Below are 22,660 nucleotides of genomic sequence, written 5' to 3'. Positions count from 1 at the left end.
AGAGAGATTGATCCCTGGACTGGATCCCAGTGCCGTACCTGTCTGGACAGTGGATGATGGAAGGATCTGTTTCCTTCTTATGCAACAAGTAACCAGATAAAATGTCCAGACTTCATTGCTGTGTTTCATATGCTGGTGTTGGAAGCTTAAATGCTGTACTGCAGACTCATGTGACCTGACTAGGTTGAGTTCATTGTCTCTCCCTGATGAATGTGAACTTTAGCATGAATTAATTTCTGCCTGTCTGTAACAGTCCCAGAGTAATTCTTTGTCATAATTTGTAGGAAGCAGTGATGAAAACCAGCCCTCTAATTATTATATTGAATAATGCATCTCTCTGAGGCATATGGGGATCTCCCATACTGTCATAGCTTGGCAAAGCTAACAAAAAACTAGGCTGCCAGGCTGACAGTAGTATCATATTTTGTGCTTTTTGGCTAGCAAAGAATATACTCCCACTTTTGTGTGGGATTCGGCTTAGGTTTTGGCCTTTGTTCTATACCATAGTAATCTCTTTGCTTCTGCACAGATGGGTGATAATTTTCAGTGTGGGAGAGAACCCCTCTTGTTTTAAGATGACTGGAGGAGAAACCGTTGGTAGTTGTTTTAAAAATCACCACTGTTCTGAGGAGTTTAGGAATGATTTTTTCACATATTCTGATTATGGACATAATGTTCCAGCCATTTCAGTCAGTGGCAAAGCACCTGCTGGCATCAGGGAGGGAGCATCTTTACTGGACCCAGCCTCACTTCTGCCCCAGACCTCATCCCTAATGGCCTAGTTGGATTTCAAGAGATGCACCTTTGTAGGGGGTCTTACAGCTCTTGTTTTTGAGGCTGGAAGCATTCTTGCAATGGAGAAAGGTGCAATCTAATGGAGAATTTATCCTCGACAAGTACACCAGTGATATCAGGGAACATTTCTGTTTGAAACGAGATTTTCCGTCATACCTCAAAGCTGTTCAGGTAGATTTTCTCAAGAAGAATCAGGAAGGACCCAGGTAAATTCCACTTAATTTCTCTGAATTGACTTCAGCCTCTGAACCTTTGGAAGTTTTGGTGCTATCAAGTTGAACAAAAACAGTTGTTTTATTTAACAGAAGGAGCTGAACTCATGCTGTGCAGAAAGAACAGTCTTATCATGGTAAAGCAGACAAGATGTTTCTCCATTCATTTAAAAGTGAGCCATTCGTGTCTCTCAATACCATCCATTAAAGATAAGGAGGTCCCTCTTTATGCCTTCTGCCTGTTGGAAATTAACAAACTCTCTTAAAACGACAATTCATCAGCAGTTATATGAGGCAGAATTCATTCTCGCCAAGAGAAGAAATTGAAACACCCATCCTTTTGCTCCCTCGCATTCCCCTGAGCCTCCTCTGTAAAATGAGATGAGTTTAATTCTGCTATTGTTAAGCATAGCAAGCATGAAGCTACATCAGAATGTAAGAGCAGGAAGGAGTATCTTATTAGCTGCACTACAGGTTCTTTTAAATAATGTTGATTCAGTAACTTGTCTCTTGCTGCTCATATACAGAACAAGGGTGAGAAGCCAGTGAGTGAGGCTGTTTCACTTGCATATTTTTAGTGAGCTGATTGGAATAGCTGTGGTTATCATAGCTCTGTAATTATCTCACAGATAATTGTCCTCCACTGGGCAGAAGACAATAAAATGGGATGTAGACACTAAACAGATTTCCATGTTCAGTGAAATATCAGAAGTTCTGTGGCTGAGAGAGAAACATACTGACCTGTGACTGCCAGCATGGACTTAGGAAATAATAAGTAATACCTGAAGACTTCAGAGCTGAAGTCAGTAGATCTAGGTTGTCTCCCATAGGAGAAAATCCACTTTTTAATTGGAAGAAAAGTAAAGAAAAACAAACCAAAAACCCTGCCAGTTTTTTGGCCAAAGGGTGCAGAAACATTCTTAGGTTTTGCTCACAATACTTTTGGTTTTCAGGTTTTGATTGAAAATCTTTGAGGGAAGGAGACATGTTCTATTATAATACTGATTTTAAGGGCAATTTGTAATAGCGACTCCCTGAAGCCATTTCTGGATCTACTGTAGTTTCTCCAGAATTGTTTTTGGTTGTTTCTTCTTTTTTCTTTCTACAAATCATTAGATGTGAATAGTGCATTGACAGTTTGGAATTTTCCTTGAGGCTAGAAAACAGTAGAGTATTACTTTTCATTTAGCCTTGTACTTTTCTTCCCTTTTATTGCTCATCTGTAACAACAGATTAAGAACTCAACAAAGAGAAACTCTGATTACCTACCGCTTGACCATACATCTTTACTTCTTGACATGTGAGTAGCACAAACTCCCACTGCAGCATTCTGCTCTGACCATTCTTACTTGAAAACGGTAATGCTTTGAGAATGGGGATGCTTTGGGACTTTTCCATTGTGAACAGCTGGGAGTGTGTCTAGTGCTCAGCCTTCTAGGCTTTCTGTCTCCCTATTGTTTGTGCATCCATCTAACTTGGAATAAAACCCACAAAAGCTCCCTGGCTTCCCTGATCTCCCCTGCTACAATGTCGTTCTTCCACTGATGATGGAAAGACTCACAAGTGGCTGTGGCCATTTTGTTCATATCCTCTTCATTCTGTTGGTGAGGATGCTTCTGGTTTGAATGCAATCCTATCTTGTCATGAGACACATGGTGATCTGCAGACCTCCTGTCGCTGTTGCTTTTACCCATCACAGCCATGCAACAGCCATGCAGACTTGCTGTTCCTACAGACAGAGCCTTTCTTTGCATATCTGTTTTCTGCCAAAATCCTTTTTGTTTCCTGCTTCTTTGTCTTTTCCTCTTGTGGATGTTGAGACAAATGAGCATCTTGCTCTCAGTAGCTAATTAAATGTGATATTTTTGGGGCAAGGAGACATGTTAATACATTTATGCTTGCTGGTCCAGAACAGAATGGTTTATTCCCCTCTTTCTTCTCCTTCCCCTTCTTCTTTGTTCCGTTCTCTCTTGTCTTTTTCTGGCTGATGGTTAAAGGTCAAAGAATGAAATAAGCTATTTGTTCTCTTCAGCATCTGTAATGCAGAGAAACAACTGTCACAACAGGTTTGTGACATAAAACTAGTTTTTCACCGTGCCTTTCTACAAAATGCATAAACTGAACAACAAATTTATTTCCAGAATGTTAGATGTTATCCTGGGGTGATTCTTCATGATATCCTGCAACAGGGAATGTGGATACTTATTCTTCCTTAATTAATACAATGTACAATGCCCATAGGCATATGGGGCTCATCAGCATATCCTAATCATTTTGCCTGTGCCAAGCTGCATACTGGCATTCTCTCTTTGGACAATTTAAGTGTTATTTTTATTCATCTACTGCTGCATGCATTTATGAAGTAATGCTTTCACTCTGAAGCTTTTCAGAGGCCCTGTATTCTGCCCCTCTGTTAACAGCTGAATCACAGCCTTGGTGTTTCAGGCATGTCATATATGCAGTCAGAAAATGTTGTTACACGTGGGGGCAATTAAATACACAGTGAACTGAGGATTCTTATTTTCATGTAAAACATTGCTTGAATGGGTCATGTTTAAGATACTTTTGCTAGGAGACAAACTTAGAGGAATATTATGTGTCTTCTAAACATTCCCTTCAGGGGCGAAACAGTAACTCCAGTGAAGTTCTTGCTTCACTGGAGCAACAGTGAAGAGCTGATGGCTTATTTGAGCATGTACTTTGCTTTTCTGAAGTGGTCAGAAACGGAGCTGATTCATGTTTCCTGAAAAACCGAAACACAGTAATCTGTAGCAATTCCCCATCTCCATGACTTTCAAAAGACAGTAGCCAAGCACTGGGCAAACACTAATTAACTGGGCTTCATAATGTAGTAGGCATTAAGCTAATTTTAAACCAATGCAGGGAAAGGATGAAAGTCACTCAGTATGTCAACGATCAGTCTTGGAAGAGAAGCAAAAACTCTGTGCTTGAGCTTCATAGATCTGAGCAAAACATAGCTGGCTAGAAAATGTCATTTGCCTGATTTATTAATTTTTTCCAAAAACGTGAAAGAAACACCCCCAACACCACCCCCTTGCCACCACCCCCCACAAACTGCTCTACTCCCAGATTTTCCATTGGGAAACAATTTATTTTCCAATGAAAAATTTTTGGTGAAAATTTTTACCTGGATTAATATTTATCTGGAGTAGATTCTTCCCCCCCCCCCCCAATAATTTGGCTTAGATTTATCACCAAAATGACTTTTGTACACTAATTTCTGCATTTCATGTTTCTACTTATATTTTATTCCTCTCCTATTATAAAGAAAGTGATGGGGGATGGTGATAGAAGAAAAGAATGAGAAAGAAGACAAAGCTACCTAAAAATGTGTCATTTTTTCATATTCCCTAAAATATACTTTTATTCTTTCCTCAAAGGACTTATATTTAAAATATTAAAATTAAAAATAAACGAGTGTCCTTCAAAAAGTGTCTCTTCCTTCAGAAGGCAAAACAGACTCCCGTCTATTGGAATGTTTTGAACTTGTCCACCATAAAGTTTGCAGACCTCTAACTCCAAGTGAATCTCTTCTCTCCTCTCTAGAAATGCCTTCCTTAAAGTATCACTGTTTGTCTTAGATGCACGGGGGACAGAGAGCTGATGGTATATTGTGCACTAAAGCTTTGAGATGTCTTCAAGACAGTAACATCTAAATTGATGAGCTGACGCTTCATTACTTCCACCATATCCCGATGCAGGTGCTGCTAGGACTCGGCTTCTTGTTCAATCAGCATAAGCCCTCAGGGCTGTTTTTATAGAGCCGAGATCAGCTGTAGCCTGATGAGTCAGGAGTAGCAGACTGCATGGGAGTGGGTTATTTAGTTGGCAAGTTAGTGGCAGGACTGTGAGCGCACCTGGGAGCACATCGGCTACGAGAGCTGGCTTGGCATGTCTGACAGATCCGCTCCCTGCATGAGTCTCAGTCCCCATGAGAAGTAATTCCAGGCACTGCTGGGAAATTAAGACACCACCTCCAGCACATACCCTGCCGCTGGCTCTTTCAAACCTTGACAGGGCTGTGAATAAAGATCTTCACCCTTCTGCCCACATGCTTTTTTGAGTTTATTTCACGAAAGTTTGGTTATGTTTATTGGGATTTATAGTATAGGTTGGGGAAGAAATGCCGAAGCACTTTAAAGAACTGACCTATTAACTGGATGAGAACTAGACAGAATTATTTGTACTTTCTTAGTCTTTGGTATTAACATAGAGGGAAAAGAAAAAACATGGATCAACAGCAGCTTTGTTCTGTTGATAAATATACTTTAAAGGTATTCTCTGGCTCAGTGGCATTTCTTTCCCAGTGCTGTTAATTTCTCTGATATAAAGAGTCACCTTCTGTGAAGAGGAAAAAACACTTTGGTGTGCAGCAGAGCCTGCTGTCTTGTGTGGATTCTGGAGTGACTGGTGACAAAGTTGAGCCTAAATGTCAGATTTTTCCTCAAAGAGACGACTAATTTGGACCTCTTTCCTCTTCCTGGCCTGCTGTAACCATGAAACAACTGTGTGTAGCAACTTTATAGTTCTGGGGTCTGTAATCCACTGAGTTTACAGATAATTTACAGGTTTAGACATTCAGCAGGTAGTGGGGATGAGATGCAGGTAGGCAGATATATGTATGCACATATAGAAACACATGCAGATGTTGTTTCCATAGAGATAACAGGCAGAACACTTCCTTAAAATTCATTGGGACCCTTTTAAAAAGGACTGGCTTTGCTGAAAAGAAATTAGCTGAGAATAAACTCTTGGCAACTTTTTTTTCCCTTATCTTGCAAGCTAAGTCTCTCAACAGTTACTTTTGCTGATGTCCAGAATTGTAGCATCACAGAAATTAGCACTGGAAAAGACATAGAAAGCTCCAGGGACCTGGCTAAGACACTTTCTTACATATCTTCCTGCCCAGCTTTTTTTCCAAGCTTCATTTGAAATATGCTGTGCAAGGAGGTTTTGTCCATAACTCTTCAGAGACCTCATCACATCCTACACCATGCAGCTGCATCTCCCCCTGTTCAGCCACAGAGGATAATACTGTATTTATGTGTTTAATAAATACTTTCTTTCCCCCAACAGTTCAACATTCGTATGTGTTCTTAATGAGGATAGTTTATGTTGTGTTGTCAGCCTGGGGTGTATGAAGCTTGTATGCACATTGGCTGTTATGGACATAGAGTTAATGCCTGATGGAGCCAGTTTTAGACTTGACTGCAGTAAATAACAGATGAATACATAGAATGCCCTTGACCATCTGAAGCTAACTGCAGTTATTGATATCTAGACAAACGTGATGCCGTACCAGATGGAGAAAGTAGCCTGTTGGCTGTTGGTCCATGTTGGAAAGGTTATGTATGATATAGCAATGGTGCTATGTAAAAAAATACAGATTAGTTGAGCAGTAATTGTATGGATCAGTTTCTGCTCCCAGCTGCCCATATAGACCTAGACTTTTTGTTGGTTGAACTAATTTAGTTCCATGCATTGCTTGCCTGGCACCACAAAGAAGTGCTTGTTCACTGCTGGAACAGGATACAATTAAAATTGCAGCAGACTAATTGGCAACATCCACTAATTGACTGCAGTTGCCTGCGGCAAGAGGAGGTGGTTTTCCCCCTTTACATATTATGGCACAATAAGTGTGCCTTGTTCCTTCCCATTTCTAGCCCTTGTCTACTGCACAACATCCTGATAAGTAGTCTCCATCTGTTTCCTCTGTCTCTTTACATGAGCAGTGACAATTGCTTTCAGTCTGACATCCCAACCTGCAAAAATGAGTTTCCAAGTCGGCATCTTGAGAAAGTCTCAATCTGTTGTAAAAGTTTTGATTTTGTTTTCAAAGCCAAAGCTGAGGAATGCCATCTTGACTGGTCAGAAACTAGGCACACTCCTGGTAAAAAGCTCAATCCAGCAGATACCAGAGCAAGTTTGAAATGCTGATTCCTCATTTTTACCTTGTTTTAAATCCTTAATAGAAATGTTGCTCACATCCACTCCCACCAGCTAATGGGTCCAGGAGAAGGAGGAATAGAACTTCTCTTATTCTCTATAGACGGTTTAGGGAGCAAGAATGAACAGCAGGCAGTCTGAGTTGCTCAGTGTTTTTGATCTAAGGTGCTGGAGTAGCTAAATTGCAGTGCTGCCTTTTGTTATTAAATACCTGATGTCTGGAAAATGGGTAGAAAAAAAAAAATGCAAAAATGGTTTCTTCCATGGAAAGGTAGTAAAGTTGTTAGAGTGAGCTGAGGTGTGTGCTAGGCAAGTAATCCAGAGAGTCTGTGGATTTCTTTTTTCGTTTCTTTGCACGTGCTAGCTTTCTTTATTTTCAGCTATGTAAGTTCTTGTATGTAAACATTTCAGGAATAGCTACTTACAATACAGAATACTGTGTTTTCCTTGCCCTTCTTGCTTGCTCTCCCTCCTGGTCAGAGATGAAATATTAGCAGAGGGGTCTAGTAAATGTGCGTCCATGCACGCTTAAGGATCTTGCCAGGATCCTGTCCATCCTTCAGCTTTCAAAAGCATGCAATCCTGTTCTGAAAAGAAGGGAGGAAAGATCTTGTGAAAATCAAGAGCTACCATAAGAACAGAAGAGAAAAGCAACAGCAGAAGATAGAGAAAAGCAGCAGCAGAAGACAGAAAAAAGTATCACTTGCTTCCTTCCTAATGGAATTCAGAGGTAGTTTCAGTCTTAATTGGCCCGTGATCCCGCATCAGCTGCAATAGTGGCTGCACGCTCCACGTTTTGAAAACTGCCTTTGCAGCAGTCAGGGAATGTGTCAGCAGGAAAAAAAAATGACCTTTCCTGTCACTTCTGCCTGCATCCTTTCAGCATTTTCTCATCTAAGTGGTGATAAATGAATAGGGATTGTGGAGGATGTTGATTTATCGTGGCTTCTCACAGTGAGAGTGCCTTTTTTCCTCCCCATGGCCATCCAAGGCAGCAACATACATGTGTGCATTTTGTGGACCTTGGTTTTGTTTATGCTCTGGAGTCTGTGCACATACAAAATATAGAGCTGAGCTCTACCTGCAGCCTTAGGTATGGCTGTGTGGCAAGAAAATTGTTTCCAAGCTGAGCTTAGGCTTGTAAGTGTTGTTAAACACTCTTGTCTTTGTAAACGTCTGAAATAGAGCTGCTTGTCAGCCAGAGAGCCAGGAAAACCCTTCCTGGCCACCCCAATCTGTGGGCTCCACTTGGCTTTAGAGGGCATGCAAGGGAAATGGTAAGTCAGGGGATGATGTAATCTCTCCTCATCATATTTTACTTGCTCAAAGAGTTTTGACCAGTGCGTTTTCCTACTGTTTTTCGGAGAGATAATGTATGAGAAAATATAAGTCTGTGAAGGTGTTTTTTGTTGCTGCTCTTGTATTGCCAGATCTGAGAGGTCGTTGCAGTGAGTTCTCAAGCCCAGAGAAATCGCTACATGGGATAAAGGAATAGTTTTTTTGAGCAGCTGTGCTCCAAAATCTGCACTCACATCTTGCTCATTCCACTGCTTGACTGTTTTTTGCATTCTTCGTGTAAAGCTTCTCCAGACAAATGGTGAGAGATCATTTACTGAAAATACCCGTACTCAGGAGTCAGAGTACTGCAAAGCAAAGCTGTGTTCTTTGCCAGTGGGAATAGACATCAGGCGAGGCATGAAAAAACAGCATTGATTGGGGATTTGTTTTGCAATCAGTGTCTTTGATATAAGAAGATGATCTAAGATATGGTTTGGGAGACGAAAGGATGACCGATGCAGTTAACTTTACAGGCTTGTTATCTGCCTGCAGATAACAGAAGCTTGTCTTGCTTTTGGCTTGCAGGAGATTGCTTTGTGAGCTTTTCCACTTGAAGTACAGTATTTGGTGAGCAGAGGAGTACTAGGGAGTGCTGTGTGCTGGTCCTGTTTTCGCCATTGTTGTTCTGAAAAGAGCCATCAGACTTGTCAAAACTAATTAAGGAAAAAAGTAGATGGCACTGGCACATTCAAGCTAGAATGACATGTTTCAGGAGACTCCTGTTGTCCCCTGATGCTCGCTTAATAGGCATTATGAGTAGATGCACAGAGCTTGTGTATGCAAATGTGCACTGGTAACGAGTATTTTGGAATTTGTTTGGAAATACTTAGGTTCTTCTAATTCCAGTCCCTTTTAAAATGAATAGTATTGTGGCAGATGGATGTTTCTTATTCCCTGGACCAGGGGTAGGTTTGCCCAGTGCTGTAAGGGGAGGGACTCAGGAGGTGGTGTGAGGAGCAGGGCAGGCAGCCTGGTGTTGTGGTGCCAGGGCACAGCAAATGGCTCTGGGTAGAAGCCTGGTGTCTGGCTTCTGGGAAGAAGCCTGGAGAGTGGATGCTCCAGGGTGAAGGCTGGATTTCAGTAAGGAGCCTGTTGGGAATGGCTGTGGGGCAGGTCCCTAATGTGATCCCAACCAGCACCTAAAAGTACTGAAATGACCACATTTCCTTTCATAAAGTTGTGATGGATAGAGGTGTTGGTAAGCATGTACTTCTGTCCCTATTGGCATGCAGGTGGGAGTCATGACTGCTGAATACATCAAATGACAGCATTTAGGGCTACTTATGGGAAAAAGGCAGAAAACCTTGCTGTGGACTAGAAGGATGTGTGCCCTTTTCTATATATATATTGGGAAATAATGTTGCTGCACACCATAATGTTTTTCACTGACATTGTAAGGAATTTCTATTTGTCCTGCTGTCACTTTTAACTGTGTCCAGATATTTGGAAGAGTTGACACTAATAATTACACAGTCACAGGGACTCAAGCCCTTTCTGGCATCCTTACCAATAACAGGCAGCACTTTCTTCCCTGTGGGATCACCCTGAAACTGATGGTAACGATTAAGGAGCAGACTATTTCTCACTGCAAGTAGAATGATGAAAGCTCTGCCTGTGTGTGGCTTTGCTTTGTTGTGTTGGGGTTTCTTGGCCACAATTCGCAGTGTGTTGCGAATGGACTCGCTATTGATGCGGGGCTCTAGTTAACAAGCAGTGCCAATTTCAGTTACCTACACAGTGGGTCATAATGCAGTTGTTTTGACATTTGCAGCACTGGCGGAGCTTGGCTGAACTCTGGCGCATTCATATGTTTGTCATTGCTTCAATTGCTATGTTTTTTGTAAGATCCATAAAAATGTATCAGAGCATCTGTATTTTGTTCTTTTTTTCTTCTTCTTTCTTTCTTTCTTTTTTTCTTTTTAATGTTTTAGCTGTTGATGCCCCAAGGATGAAAGAAACAAAAGATTGTGATAAAAGTGTATTAGAACATTAGGGAATTGTGAACATTGGCTGGCTCAGAGGGAATCTATTATTTACAATCTACTGTATCAAATTCAGCTTCACAAAATTAGAAACTGATTTTTGTCGTTGTTCCTTTTTAATCTAACCCTTTGGTTAACTTAGAAGAAGCAGCTCCATTAATCACGTGGACATCTATGGATTATTTTTTTTCTCCTGCCAGCCATTGCTAGCACTAAATGTTCATCTCCCAGCCAGGACACTAATAATAACATTTCTGCTCTGGGCTTGACTTTCGCCATGCCAGAAGGAAAACTGTCTTTGTAACGTGCCTTGCAAAACATTTTCAGGGAGTAAAATAACAATGCACAGGAAGATTTTACTTGAGTTTTACTGGGTTTCAGCTACTGAGGTTAAAGAAACTCATTATGCCTTTGTTTCATTATTATCAAAGGCTAATGCATGGGATAATGGGGTGAATAATTATTTCTAGAATTGTTTTTGTCACAAGTTCACCATATATATGTGTATTGCTGTTCCTTTGAAGATGGGGAAATGGAGTTAGTAGCGGAATTGCCCAGCAAAACAAGGGCAGATCAGTCTCTCATGTCACTATTCAGCCAAGTAAGACACTTTTAGTGTGCTTTCTATAATCATGGGGCTGCTGTGCCCTTGTCTTTCCTTCAATATTAAAACAGATGTCTGGTTTTACTGGATCTTGCAACCAGCTTGCTTTGTGTCCCCAAGAATGGTCATTGTAGTCTTGATCTTGTAGACAAGGGCTAGGCAGGTTCACCCACTAGTGCCTGGGAAGGTGTCTATCTTATAAACACAAAGGAAACAAGCTGGTAGGAGGTAGGGATCTACATACCAGGTGTTGCAAGTTAGATTTGAACTGGTTTTACTTCTCTTCACCCTCTCTCTGTCTGATTGAAGAACTAACTTGACTTTTAGCTAACTTCGCTGCCTTCTTTCTCTCTCTTTTTGCCCCCAACCAGGTCTGTGGCTGGTTTGGATAAAGAACCTGACCTTGTGCACATGGAAGCCCGGACTGCTGACGGACGTGAGTGCCTGCAGCCAGTGCTGAAAAAGTGGGCTTTGGGAGTGGGAATGGGAATTCACTCTACTTATTTTGTCTCCCCATTTATATTTCAATTGATAGGAAAGACGTTGGTCATGGGGTTTGGTGTGATGGGTTTGGTGTGAGGAGTTTGGTGTGAGGTATACTCCTATCTTTAGCCCCTGCCTGGGGGGAAAATTCAGAGGCTGCAGGGCTTGTGTCTGTGGAGAATTCAGGCAGAAGCACAATCTGTTGGGTTAAGGAGTGTTCTATTCTGCTCCCTGTTTAGCTTTTTCAATGTCATGTATTTTACATGAATCATAAGGAGTTTGGCTACCAGCACTGTGCAGTGCAGCCTCTGTGCATTTCCAGAGGTGTTCAGAACAGCTGTGGTGTACCTGGGAATTTGAGAAATCGCCTACCATCAGATTTCTCTCCTGGCCAGAATGTCCCTATGCCTCAGGTACCTTTTGTCTCGTAATGAAAGTATTTTTCAGTCTTGCTTATGATGTATGAATAGGTGCTCCATTCCCAAACATTACAGGCCTTGAAAAAGTGCCTGGATCTGAAGTAAGAAGTAGAAAAAATGTAATTCTTAACCCCTCACTGAAATGAATCTAGTCACATTTGCAGCAGAATGGATTCCTATGTAATTAACCTCCAGCGAAGAAGACATTTGGTGTTAGAAGTAAGTTACTTTTTCTATCACTCTCTCCAAAGTGTTTTAGCTAATTCTCACAGGAACAACAGCACAGTAATGCATCTGCTCCTGGGCTGGAGCCAGCCTTGCTCCAGCTCAGTGCCACCACAGTAGTGGGACATGTGTCCCTTTTATGCTACAAGGACAGTGTTAGAAAAGAAGCATGGGATTGAATTTGCAGAGAATTTCTGGGAGGAAAAGGCCTCTTTTTTGTTGGCTGCAAACTTTTCTCTGCTTTAGTCAAGTGCTGCGTAGGCCAGATGCTGTGTGAACAAGCTCTTGTCTATCAGGGTGGCTTCTCTGAGGCTGTGGATCTTCTAAAATCACTCATTGGCCTCCCACTGATATTTAGTGATGGCAGCTGAATAAATAACCAAGCAATAAAAGCTTGGGGGTGACAGCTGTTTGTTGAATATGTGGAAAAAGCAAAACAGGCTAGCAGGTGGGTGGGCAAGGTAGGGAGGCTTCTTCAGTGCCTTTGTTGCTATGAGTGCTGTGGCAGGGATGCTGGGAAAAGTGGCCAAAAGCAAGTAAAAAAAGCAAGCAAGTAAGCAAACAAACTGCTGATGGAGTTTATTTTCAAACTAAGTTTAAACTTGCTCACCCAGCTGTTTGAATATTGGATATGTCAAGGATGTAGATGCTTTATTTGAAAGATGTAACCCCAGTTTGCAGACAACTCTCTTCCTTCAGGTCTTGTTTGCTGTGGGGGTTTGCTGTTTGTTCTTGTTTTAATGTATAAATTCAGCATTTTGCAATTGGCAGTTGTTGATATTGAGGGTTTCACTGGAAGTCAGGTATAACCAGGAATGTCTGCAAAACAGCCCATTGCAAGCCATTGTCCCAGCAGACAGCAGGCACAGGAGAGACCTGGCAGGCTGTGCTGGCCCTGCTGGCATGTCCTGCTGGGGACAGCACCAGAATGACTCCTTTCCCAGCCAAACACAGCACAACACAACCATGCTGCTCCAATCAGAGTTTCTAAGCCTTAAAACTATATTAGTTTGTGTTACAAAACATCGACTGCCTCAGAGCTATAGCTTCACCTGGTGTGAAACGGTACAACTCTGTGTGTGTCCTTAGGAATGGAAGGTTGAACGTCTCTCCTAGTTGGCTCTGTAACCCAAATGGGTCTTCATGCTCTCAGTGAAATGGCTGAGGCACTTACACCTGCTGGAAGATGGGTCCCTGCAGTTGCTTCCCCTTGATCACAAAATTTCTGATGAAAGTTTCCCTCAGTAGTTGGGAAAATGAAGGGGAGTCTTTCTTAATGCCTCTTAGGTCAGTCTGGTGTCTCAGTCACTTACTTGATGTGTTAACAGACATGGATTTGAGTATTGCCATTGCTCAGTTCAGGTACAAGAATCCACACATTCAATATCCCTGGAGACTTGAAAAATACGTAGTTCTTCTAGAAGGGACATTTGTCTTTCCTCTTCTGTTTTCCTTCATGCTTTCCATTTAAAAAAATAAAATGGGGGGCAAATGGCATTTAAGGTTAGGCTCCCAGACTTGATTCTTTTTTCTCCTTCATTTAGCAGTAATGGGACTCAAGAACGTATCTAATACTGATTCAGACACTGGAGCCTGAAATATGCTTTGTGTCTGAGAACAGGTGGTGGGGCATGATAGAGTCTTGTTCACCCAGTCAGGGCTATCAATAAGCTCATGGAGCTGGGAGGTGGAATTCCTGTTCACCACTCTGGTGCCTGTCCTCCAAGATGTCTTGCCTTATGATTTTTTCTGTCCCAGTCATTGGAAATGGTAGGGTCCCTGCAAAAACATCTGCCACAGTGTCTAGTCCCCTTAAATATTTGCAACAGGCTGCTAATGCTATTGCCTAGCTGATCTCAAGCTGTTCCTGTCTTTTGTGGCAGATGAAGTTTTTAATATATTTTTTTGACATCTTGGCAGAGCTATTGTAGCAGAATAATAATCTAGGCTTGCATTTTTAAATTATAAAAATATGTAGGAGCCTTGGGCACTGTACCTTCTGCTGGGTGTAATAGGCAGCAGCAAGGACAGGTTTGGATGCAAGGGAGCTGTTACAAATACACTGACACAAGCACCCACCAGCACTTCTAGGAAAGATATATTAAACTTTCTGATGTTCACTGGGATAATCTTCTCCCCACTCACAGATCCAGTGCAATAAACGGTATTTTAATTAAAGGGAAAAGGGACACAAACACACACACACCCCTAACCAGAAAGATAAAACAAGGTAACTAATCCCTGGGGAATAATTGCTGTCCTGTCTCTCTCTCTCTCTCTCTCTATATATATATTTTATTTTTATTTTTTTTTTTCCCTTTGGGAGAAAAATTGTTGAGGCCAGTTAATTTTTTTCTCCCTCCCATAGTAACCTTCACTGGCAGTTTGTAATTTTAAGTGTTGCCTGGCACCAGGACATGACTTAAGCTGAGCCAGTCTGCCAATGAACTTGTTTCCATTAGCTACCCTTCTCCCTGTTAGCGATGCTGGCCAGCCATGCCTGCTTGTAGCTGCCTTGTTAATGCTGCCAGGAAGGAGCAGACCTTGCTGTCCTGTGTCTCTGTAAGTCACAGTAACCTGCACTTAAGTCTGCCCTTTGCATCCTTCAGTATAGTGACAGGTTTGATTGTTTCAGTGTCTTCCTTTAGGGACCCACATCTTTGGGTATTATCCACCAGAGAAAGCCTCTTGTGTGCTCCTGCTTCCGGCCAAAGCTGTCATGATTGGTGGGCAAAGAAGAAGCTTAGTAGGTTGGCTTATTTCACCAGTTTATCTCTGCAAATGTCGAGAAATTGTTTCAGTTTCATTGCTTCTAAAAAGGGTAAAAATGCACTCCAGATTCTGAAGATGGAGACCATGTTAATTAGCCATGGGGAGGCATTTCTTGCTCAACTGCAAAATGGCTGCATGTCTGAGAAAGCCATTCCCTAATCCTAAGTGAGATAAGTTGGTGGGAAGAGTTTGTGTGCAGTTATGGATGCTGTGATTCGAGCTGTAGGAAACCCTCAAGGCTGCTTGATGTCCGTATTATCTCATTCACAGATGGACTGAGAAAGTAGATGGATGTTGGGTTATAAGCATAGGAAGTTTTTGAGGCTGTCTAGGAAATAGGGAGCTCTTCTCAATTCCTTTTGCAGTAGAATGTAATTGAACAAAGAAACAAGCAAACAAAAAAATCCTACAAAACCCCTCAACCAAACAAAACCCCCAATGCCTAAACCCTCTAATCCTGATGTTGTGTGGGACAATACATAAATTGAAAATAATCCCTATGTAGAAACCAACATCGCTTAAGGCATAAACCTCCCACTTAAAGGTAAGCAAAGCTTTAAAGGCATAGCTTGGGCACATGCCACCTGCTCCTCTGGGCAGCTGTCCTTTTTCCTTGTGGCTGTGCAAATCAGGGCTGAAAAATTAACTCCTTTCAGAGAAGAGGGAGATAACAGCTTCTCTCTTAACTGACATTTACACTGAGGAGCCCTGTAGATTCTATATAGGTGAAGATGTGCTCAGTGAATGGGACGGTAGCTCATGAAGAGGTCATAACCTTCAATAAGCTTGAGCAGCATCTTAGGATTGTTTCTTGCTTTGAGTCACAGAAAAATGTGAACATAGAATCATAGAATACTTAAGGTTGGAAAAGACCTTAAGATCATCTAGTTCCAACCCCCCTGCCATGGGCAGGGACACCTCACACTAAACCATGCCACTCAAGGCCTCATCCAACCTGGCCTTGAACACCGCCAAGGATGGAGCATTCACAACTTCCGTGGGCAACCCATTCCAGTGCCTCACCACCCTCACAGTAAAGAATTTCTTCCTTATATCCAATCTAAACTTCCCCTGTTTAAGTTTGAACCCGTTACCCCTTGTCCTGTCACTGCAGTCCCTAATGAATAGTCCTTCCCCAGCATCCTTGTAGGCCCCCTTCAGATACTGGAAGGCTGCTATGAGGTCTCCACGCAGCCTTCTCTTCTCCAGGCTGAACAGCCCCAACTTTTTTACCTGATTTTTGGGCATGTTTTAAAGGGAATTATTTTTCATTTTCTGTGGGCAGCAGGAAAATAAGCAAGACTTGAACTTATTTTGATGTCAAAAGGCAGGCAGGTTTGAAGATAGGCTTTTTGTGTCTATGCGTTGGGTTGGGTTTTTTTCATAGCTAGCCTTGTGTTGTAAAATAGATGAAAATAAGTAAACAAGAGACTAAATAGGAAATGGATAGTGAGCTACCCCCCTTCTCTGCCACCAGCTCTGTGTGAATATTAATCAGGTGCCATGCTTTGAGTATACTTGATTGCTGGTGTAACACACTCAAAATGACACATTTCCCAGTAGGCAGGCAGCTAGTTGTCATGTCAACACTTGTGATTTGTCTGCATTTTTTTGTGACAGGTTTTTATTCCTCTTCCCATTCTGTCACTCAGCGGCAGCAAATTATCCCCTTTTTGAAGGGATAAGAATATCCAAGCGACTGTGTGGGAGAACATACCAGAGGGAATGAACTTCTAAAAATATGGCTCCTGACCTCTCCTCCTTGTTCTGCCTAATTTTAGTGCTACCTCATGGAACAAGTTAAGGCTGATGAGTTCTTTGGGTAGCATGATGGTATATAAGACCCTCCTGTTTTCTGAGGAGTTGCTTTTATCCACCACAAAGATGTCTTAGATTCCATGTTGAGGGGGTAAAAAACAGCTCTGGACCAAATTTGTATGTGTCAGTTGATAAAGAACCTAATTTGTCCCAACTGAGAGTCTGACCTCTCTACTGCTGCTGGTGTCTTTTGCTAGGATAAAGGACAACTCCAATACTCCAGCTATTTGGCACTGTCTCTAGGGCAGATATTTTTCACCATACACTTTAATTACCTCCAGGTACTCTGAGCTGGCACCAGCAACAGTTTCTGCTGCTTTAGCAGCATCAGTGGAACTGTTTTCATTATTGTACCAAACCTATGCAACTGCTCTGTGTCAGCCACGTAGCCCTTGTTAACCTCAAATTCCCAGTGTCTCAACCCAGAAGCCCATCTGCGGTCTTTAAACGTGGACCTTTGGTCCTGTGATTGGGCATGAACCTTTATCAGATCAAAGCTTTGTTGTAGTTTGTGACTTTTTTTAGACAATATCTTTTAAAAAGTTGTTATTCTTGTTATTAATGCCTCCGACTTGCATTCGTTTTGCATTCTTAAGATTCTGTTGGTGGGATGAGGCTTTGGAAAGGGAAACTGCCGGTTTGTGAATCTTGTTTTTGAATTGGGAAAGGCAGTTAGCTGAGTGTCAGAGGATTTCAGTTGTGCCCCCCTGTGCTTTCCACAGAACCATATTTTGCTCCACTGGAAAGACACAGACCAAGGGCAATAGCAGGTTTTATGGGAGGGAGAATCCTGTAAGCAGCTTTGCTAGGCTAGTTACTGTCCTTTCAAATTTCACTTTTATCCTTTTGGGCTCCATTTCACAGGATCCTTGTAAAAAGGTGCAGTTGTGAACAAAAATCACCGCACTAGGCCCACCCTTATACACTTACTGTTTTCTTCATTGATAGGCTCTCCTCACCCTTTGTAGAACAGGCAACAAGTGTGTGAACTTAAGAAGCCTGTAGAAGCGTTGCAGTGTAAAAGATATGACCCTTTTATCACTGCAGATGTCATCTTAGTTGTATTTTCATTTTCTCCCCAATTTGCAGTTTTTAGAAAGGCAATCGAAAGGCAGAGATGGCATATTTAGATTACATACATCCAGAGGCACAGTGCCTTGGTTATTCTGTTTCATGAGGTCCTTTCTTAGCCTAAGTGAAATAATGCTTAATCCCCTGCCAATTTACTGAAAGTAAGCACATCTCTTCTTGCTGCTCCAAGCAATTTTCTGTATGTCTGCCTTTGCCTTACATCTTCCTCATGTTCTTTTCCTGGTCCTTTTTCTTCTCTCAAGCAATGCCAAGGCCTGACAAGGCATCCCATTAGTGCGATGGTATTATCTTCTCTCTAGACGGAAGTGTTTGATGCTACTTGCAGTGCATGTAACTACTGTTGTGACTCTTCAGCTAGTCATGCTATTTTATGTCCGTAGTGTTTTCATACCTAGCCTATATTGGCTATAAGGACTGAATTTTGAGAGATGCTTGTAATTTTCATAGCAAAAAAATATAATGCTGGTTTGGGCTTTTTTTTTTTTTTTTTTTTTTTTTTTTTTGTCTCCTTGTATGTTACAACCACAATTAAAACCATCAAGGCTATAGTATTTCAGGGGGAGGATGAGGATATGGTTCCCAACAGGGCAGTAGAATTGATAATTCTACCTGAGTAGCTTTTGAAATCTTCTTCTGCTCCATATGATCTCATCATCAATTTTCTGATGCATTTATGATTTGTTCCCTCCACTTACGGTTTAAATTCCAATATCCTGAGGGCCGTCTGCACAATGGGGAAGGGAATGATGGGTGTGGAAGTGCGTTGTATTTCTGAGTTCGGAGAGCAGTTACATTTTTAAAGGCTGGAGGTAGATCATGCGGTAACAATCTATCCAGTTGGAGCTGAGGTTAAGACTTCCCTCCGGAGACCTTTTTTTAAGCTGCTGATGACATTTGCAGACAACAGGCTCCTACATGGGCATTTCTCATGTATGCGTATTCTCCTGTTACAGACACACACTATTTGACCTGTCGCATCCAAGAGTGCTCAGAGACCAAAAGGAGTGGGCCATTCTCACGCTCCATTGACATCAGCTCCCTTGTTGTTCAGGATGAATATATCTTCATCCAGGTATGTTGACTTGGTACAAATGTGACATGAATTCCGTCTCTGTGAGGTACTTGTTCTGTGCAAGAGAGGAGGTGTATTTTTAGGACCACAAGTCACGAGCAAGGAGTCTGTACCTGCCTGCCATAGATTGGCAGTGCAATCTGGGACAAAACAGTTGATTTCTCTGCTCATCACTTGTGTCTTGGTGAATCTAATATATTTTGTAAGTTCAATCACCAGTAATCGCAATGGTCCATGAGGTTCACAGAAGCTCTAATTTGCTGTTGTTGTGTCTACCTGGATAACACAAAGAAGCTAGTGATGAAGTGGAGAGAACAGAGCAGAACAGAGGAAAGGTGTGATTGATCATTTTAACAAATTGAAAAGTTTATGCTGATTTGACAGTCAAGTAATGCTAATGGAGTGAACAAAAACTTGCAATAGGAGGTAAAATAGCAGAAAAATTGGGAAAAGATGTTATAGGGCAACTTCAAAGTGGAAAATGGCTGTAAGTTTGTCAGCTAGTTGATGATTTTGGAGACGAGAGAAAATGACAGGAATTGAATGAGAAACTACTTGGTTTTGAGATTTTCTGAGAACTTGTGGGCTGGATGTGGAACAAGGCTACTTCTCCCAGTTTCATACCTGGCGAAGTATAAGAAGGAATAACACAGTATGGAAGAACACTTCCTGAACATGAGCCAGGTTGTAGAAAGCTCACGGGGCACAGAGATTACAGACGTGATGACGTTAACTGCTTGTCACCAGTGCTGAAAAGGAGGAATGAGATGAGATAGAGCTTGGATTCAAGTAGTACAGAAAACACATACTCTTCTGTTTTTGAGCAACACTAGGTTACATTAAGCTCCTATTTTACTTCCTTGATGGAACATTTTTCATTAGTGTCTCACAAGTATAAAAAAGTTCTGCTCTGTTTATTCTAAAATTTTCTTAGAAATGGGAGTTTAAGTGGGAAGGCTGATAATTCTGTGCTGGGATTTGGTGGCGGACAGGATCTCTATGACCTGGGAAGACTACACTACAAAAACTGCATGCGCTTCAGTAACACCAGAAGGCTTCTCCCATATGTAGGGGAGTCTGCTGCTCTGGAGATGACTGAATGCTAAGGGAGCCACAGCTCCCCTCATTCCTGCAGGAAACCCAGCCTGCTTCTGCTTCTTTTGGCATCCTGAGGCGACCTGCAGCTAGAAAACACTGAGAATGTAGTTTTTGCAACATAGTAAGTCATGATTTGACTAGAGGCTTTCCAATTGGAAAATGCTCTACTCTCCAAGGAGTATTTTAGAGAGACTCTCTTAATCTGGTGGTTTATGTCTGAGAGCATTGTGGAACACTCGGTTCTTTAAGGCTAGCATGAGGCTTTACAGATGTTTCTTACTTCTCAGCTCCCACCTGTATTGAAACAAGGGTTCTCTGTTTAGAAATGTGAACTCTCACTGAGAACATCTGCCTGGTATGCGTATTCCTCTGCCTCAAATTAACAGTGAGCAGCTCAGGCTAATAGCTGCTAATTGCTTCAAGTTAAAAAAAGGAGAGTGTGTGTATACAAAACCATGCATGTATGTATATGTGCCTTGACTATCTTTATCAGTGTTTTATTATAGCTTAATGGGTGTTTGAAATTAAAATTATATACTCCCACTTTTAAAAAATGTTAAATATGCACTGTCCTGGGTTCAGCTTAAACCATGACATACACACTGAATGTTTCAGCTGCGTTGGGCAGAAGACTCTACCTTTTGCACTTCTCTATCATTTTCCCTCCTTTTTGTATCACACTTGCAGGATTTCTGACTGTCCAGCAGCCTGTCAAATGTGGCTGCAGAAACTGGGCATGGGTTGAGTCCCTGTAGTACTCGAGTAACGCATGGGCACTTCAGATTCACAGCACACACCTCACTGAGCTGAGGGTGTGTTAAATCCACCGTGTCCAGCATACGGTCGATAGGCTACACAGAGTGTTTGCTCGGTACATATGTAGGAGTGCTGATATGTCCTGGATGTATTAGTCTTGTAAGCTATGTGATATGGTTGCCTATTATAGGATGCATCGGATTGACTGTGTGTGCAGTGTCCCATGCATATTACTCAGTCCGGATAATCTTGGACAGAAATACAGGAGCCAGCTCTTTTGAATTTCAAATATTAGAGATGAATAAATAAATATCAAATTAAACGCTAAGAATCTGGTGAGGTTTAATAGCTGCATAAAGGATGGGGGTGGGAGTTCTGATCTGTCTGTGCTGGAACAAATCAGAAATAACATCTTGGAGCAGAGAAATGAACTAGTTTCTTTTAATTTCTGTCATACAAACAGTAAAATTTTAGCCTAAACCGGTTGATCAGAAGTATCTGGAAAGATCAAAGCCTTCAGGGGCAATTTATCTCCTGTTGCACTTATTGTGGGATAAGACTGGTCTCTCTGAATATTGCTTTCCCATTAATATTAGAAGGAACTTAAGTATAGCTTTATGACAGCTACAATGAAGGAAGATGAATCCCAGCTATTGATATCAACATTTTAGATTATCTGCATAGTTATTTAAGAGTGAAGATCCATTCTAATCAAGTTGATGAACTGGCCTGTGGTGTAAGAATCTTGGGAAGCATTAACCTGTGTAACTGTGCACTCAAAGCAAATGTGATACTACGGTGCATAATGGATAGAAGAAAGAAGAATATGGAAGATGTTATAGTTCTATTATAAATCAATGATTCCTTATCATGTGGAATGCTGTTGTGCAGCACTTCTGAAAGTATCTTGCAGAATTGCAGTGCAAAAAAAGAAAATGAGAATGATTCTTGAAAAAAACTTGCCCATGAAGAGAGTTTGAAAAGACAGGGACTGGTTACCAGGCAAAGGAGATAAATAACAGCACATGATGAAAAATGTAAAAGGTAATGAAGAAAGAAGGAAGAAATAGCTACTAAGAAAGAGTAGGAAGAATTCTTATGAATAAAACAGTAGGTGATCACTCTGAATTTATTGACTTACTTTCTATTTGATTGATTAATAATTATTTAAGGATGCCTAGCGTATCACTAAGATGGGATAATTCTGCATAAATTGATATATCAAGAGAAAATCCTACTCTCTGTTGTGCAAATAAGTTTTCTTTCAGTTCACAGGATTGCTCTGATGTAGCCAGGAGCCAGTTTCATCATCATCTTTCATGGTTAATACTTAAAATTCATACAGCTTTCAGAACAGGTCATTTATTTGTGAGAAAACCTTGGAATATGTCTGAATTTATTTATTGTACCGAATGGAGCTAACTTGATGAGCAGCTTTGCCATTAAGGTCAGTGTCAGTTGTGTTCAATTATATAGCTGTGCAGTAGTGAAGCCCATACTTTCTCTACAGCTGTAATGTGCCATTCTTTATAGCTGTACCACACCTTTCCTTATTGGTGCCTTTGAATACACGCTAGTGAGATAGTAGCACTTTCTAAACTTAGGTGCAGAGATAACCTGCAGCTGCCTGTAAGATTTGACATCCTGACAATTACCTGAACTGCTACGGTATTGTTATGTGCAGAGTCTACATTATAAGACCCAGGGGTCAGGGATAGTCTTTTGTTTTATGGATGAATCTAGTGTATTGATATTTTGAAGAATTGCTATGGTAAAAATGAATCACACAGGGAATTCTGGGGAAAGTATTTTCCAAGCAAGTCTTATATCAAGGTTTCTAATAGAATTACTCAAGTTGCTGAAAAGAGTCTAAAATGCAGTAGGTTGTAATGAAAATGGGGAATATTTTTTCAGGAAATTCTGTTTTGAGTGAGAAAGTGTTGTTTGGAGGAAAACTTGTTATTTCCCTGTAAGTAAACAAATAACATTAATGCTACTTAGTCCTTTAAAGAGAAGAGCCATAATGA

General features: G+C 41.3%; 1 protein-coding gene across 1 annotated transcript in view; it reads left to right on the top strand.

Moving 5' to 3' along the window:
• Nucleotides 1–22,660, top strand: part of SORCS3 (sortilin related VPS10 domain containing receptor 3) — a gene marked incomplete at its 3' end in the record, with an annotated part of 305,158 nt that overhangs the window by 202,960 nt on the left and 79,538 nt on the right. Inside the window, exons 6-7 of the mRNA XM_080620247.1 lie at nt 11,270–11,334; nt 18,661–18,779. Coding sequence (XP_080476373.1) covers nt 11,270–11,334; nt 18,661–18,779 — 184 coding nt within the window. The remainder of the gene's footprint in view (nt 1–11,269; nt 11,335–18,660; nt 18,780–22,660) is intronic.

This window comes from Psittacula echo (genome assembly GCF_963264785.1).
Source record: "Psittacula echo genome assembly, chromosome: 6".
Taxonomy (NCBI): Eukaryota; Metazoa; Chordata; class Aves; order Psittaciformes; family Psittacidae; genus Psittacula; species Psittacula echo.
The sequence above is the reverse complement of the archived record's forward strand: the minus strand, read 5'-3'. Positions and strand labels throughout refer to the sequence as shown.